The sequence below is a fragment of the Nicotiana attenuata genome, chromosome 8 (assembly GCF_001879085.1).
Source record: "Nicotiana attenuata strain UT chromosome 8, NIATTr2, whole genome shotgun sequence".
NCBI lineage: Eukaryota > Viridiplantae > Streptophyta > Magnoliopsida > Solanales > Solanaceae > Nicotiana > Nicotiana attenuata.
The window spans coordinates 39,731,479-39,735,164 of NC_031996.1; the positions used below are offsets into that span (position 1 = coordinate 39,731,479).

The 3,686-nt window shown below is 37.4% G+C and overlaps 1 protein-coding gene across 1 annotated transcript; it reads right to left on the bottom strand.

Moving 5' to 3' along the window:
* LOC109231682 lies at positions 2,038 to 3,136 on the bottom strand. Its single transcript, XM_019397325.1, has 2 exons — positions 2,943 to 3,136; positions 2,038 to 2,236 (listed from the first exon to the last, which is right to left on the bottom strand). Exons 1-2 carry the CDS (start codon positions 3,134 to 3,136, stop codon positions 2,038 to 2,040), a joined length of 393 nt encoding a protein of 130 aa, XP_019252870.1.

Genomic DNA, 3,686 nt, shown 5'->3' on the forward strand with positions numbered 1-3,686 from the left:
ATGCTCGGCTCGTTCACAGTTCCGGAAAATAGGCATGCTTTTCAAGTATAACAGTGAAAACCCAAATCTTTTACTGAAATCAACAAAATGTGAGTAAATCTGAAAAACTGTGATTTTTCCCAAAAATTTTCTACAACAGGTAAGACGTTTTATTATCAAATGGCACAAGGAAAGTACATCTTTATGCCTACATATCAATGTGTATATGAAGTCATGAATGACACAATACCGTACAACATGAGAAAAAATGTATCTCTATGCATGTATGTCAAGTGTGCATGTCGAATGCAATGCAACTCAGTGATAAAACCATATGCATACTGTCAGAGTATCAATTCACTCAGTCCTCCCAATCACCTAGTCCTCCCATTCACTCATTCCTCACAGTCACTCAGTCCTCATAGTTACTCAACACTCGTTGTCAGCACTCGCACTCGCACTGCACTCGCACTCAGTAGGTACCTGCGCTCACTGTGGATGTGCAGACTCTGGAGGGGTAATTCCAGCCCAAGTACTATAATAAGCCAATCATGGCATAAATAGAATAAACATGCTGCGACGTGCAGCCAATCCCATAAATATCCTCACAATCAGGCCTTCGTCTTCACTCGATCATCAATCTCTCCAGTCTCTCGGGCTCACAATGTCATGAAAATCATTCCAAAAATGACGATGTGATGTATAATAAATGGTAACATAGACTAAGATATTATATGCAAATGAATGTGTATGACTGAGTATGTAATTGCAATGTAAGAAAATAACTCAACAACAGTCCCAATAGGATAAGCATGTAGCCTAGACATGGTTTCTAACATGGACCACAACTCAATTGCTCTACTACGTAGAGATTTCATGGTTGCAGATAAGATCAGGTAACTACACAGTACCGCCGAAGTAACTAAGTCACAATTCACACGGTGCACGCCTACACGCCCATCACCTAACATGTGCGTCATCTCAACACCAAACACATAACACATATATTCAGTATTCATACCCTCAGCACCAAGTTTAGAAGTGTTACTTACCTCGAACAAGCCAAATCCAATACCGAGCAAGCCAAGTGATGCTCCAAAAATGCCATCCCGCATACCGACCTCTAAATGGTTCAAAACTAGCCAAAAGAAACTCAATAACATCAAATAATACCAAACAAAACAAACTCAATCGATAAAGGTGGAATCTTTAATCAAAAGCCCAAAGTCAAAAAAAAAGTCAAACCCAGCTCGTACATCGGAACCCAATAAAACTTACAAAATCCGACAACCCATTCAATTATGAGTCCAACCATACTAGTTTCACTTAAATCCGACTCCGAATCGATGTTCAAAACTCAAAAATTCACTTTATGAAATTTTAAACAAAACCCCCCAAATTTTACTTTGAAATCATCAATCAAATGCCAAAAACGAAGATGGATTCATGAAATATAATCAAAACCGAGTAGATAACACTTACCCCAACCCATGTGGTGAAAATCGCCTCCAAAATCGCACAAATTCGAGCTCGCCAACTCAAAATATGACCAAATGAACAAACCCTTGATATTATATATATTTTTGCCTGTTGTTCTGCCTTGTTTCTCATGCCAAATGATCCCAAAACTCGCTTTTGATGCCTCCAATGAATTCCTTGTAAAATTTCAGTCAAGTTAGGCTTTTGAATCACTCCATTTGACCTTATAATGAAGGAGATATGTTGGTTTTGATATTTGGAAATAGAGCAGATTCTTAAATACGAATTCAGTGGCAATTTTGTAATTAATCTAAAAAAAATCTAGCAACCCAATTCTTAGTAAAATGAACATAAATTCCTCATACGATGTCTAAACTTGATAATTCCAGTTACTATGATTCCAAAATTACGATACGGATCTAATGCTTCAATCAAAATAAAATTGGAGCTCATTTGCTTAATGTGGTACCACTTATGCTTGAAGAAACAACGTCGAAATATAAAAAACGAGCGCAACACAACCTAAACATATCCGAAACTCGATTGAGCCCCTCAAAGTGTAAGTTCCATACTTTCATTTTACTTTTCTTCACCAACAGCAGCCTCCCTCAAAGTGTAAACTTCCAATAGCTTTCTCAGCTTCACAAATGCTGCATAGTTGAGAGGCTTGGTTAAAATATCACCAACTTGGTCTTCACTTCTGCAGTAGACAACATCAATGATCTTCTCCTTTGTGAGATCTCTCAGGATGTGAAATTCCACATCAATGTGTTTGCTCCTTCCGTATTAAACTGGATTTTTAGAAAGCTTAAGCGCTAAACCATTGTCACAATAAACTGGATTTTTAGAAATTTTGATGAGGTTTGAAATGCCAAAGTGCAATTATGCCCACGACCATACTCTTTAATGCCCAGAAAATAACACATCAAGCTAAGATCCGACATATCAAACTCAGTCATCATCGATTGCTTAGATTTTGTAAGCAATACAAAATCATTTCTATATAGATCAATTCATCTACATATAAGAATACAATGACAAGCGTTCCATCTTCAATTTTTATATAAAGCATATGCTAATATGGGCATTTTTTAAAAGCTGCCATATTGAAATAAGCATCAACACGATTATACCAAGCTCGTGGAGCTTGTTTTAGCCCATATAATACTTTTTCAATCTATAAACCTTATGTTTACTATTGTGCTTCACATATCCAGAGGGTTGATCTATATATACCCGCTCTTGTAATTATCCTGTAAGAAGGTCGATTTCACGTCTAACTGATAAATTGGCCAGTTGTTTTGGGCTGCCAATGCTACCACAAAACCTGATGGTATTAAAGTCTAACTACTGGAGCAAAGACCTCATTTTAGTCCACACCATACTCTTACTTATATTCTTTGGCCACCAAACACGCCATGTACTTCTCAACTTCACCATTCTCATTGAGTTAGGTTTTGTAATCCTATTTGAATCCAATTGACTTTTGCCCTTTTGGAAGATCAGTAAGCTCCCAAGTGTCATTTTTTTCAATTGCTGAAATCTCAACATCCATTGCCTCCTTCCATTTTGCTTCTTGAACAACACTTTCAAAAGTTATTGGGTCACTATCTGCTAACAATGCAAAATGAGCAATTGTCTCATCGTCGATATTAATACCGGACATATCATAATCCATCATCCAAGAAGGCCTTTACGAGCTCGACGAAGAGACTAAGCTTCATCAGCTTCTTCTAAAGTTATTGGTAAAATTTCAGCAGTTGTTGGTAGAATTTCAGCTACCATTGGAGTAGATTCTCTTAAATTTTCAGTCATCGTGGCTGCATCTTCGACTACATTATCAAATAAGATTGGATAGACTGCTGCATATTCCAATCCCACTTTCTTCATCAAAAACAATATCTCCCTCTCTTTGTCTGTGGATTGAACAATTTATATGCCTTTGATGCTTCACTAACGTCGAGAAAAATACACTTCTCGCTTTTGTCATCAAGCTTCTTCCTCTTCTTGACTGGGACATGTGCATAGAAATACAACCAAATTTTTTAAAGTAATCTACAACAGGTGTCCTTGCGGTCCAAGCCTCCTCAGGAGTCATATTTTTAACAGCAAATGTTGGACTTCTATTCAAAACATAAATGCTCTAATTTACCGCTTCCGGTCAAAACGCCTTTGGAACTCTTCCTCGAGCCAGTAAGCTTCGAACCATATCGAGAATTGTTCTATTC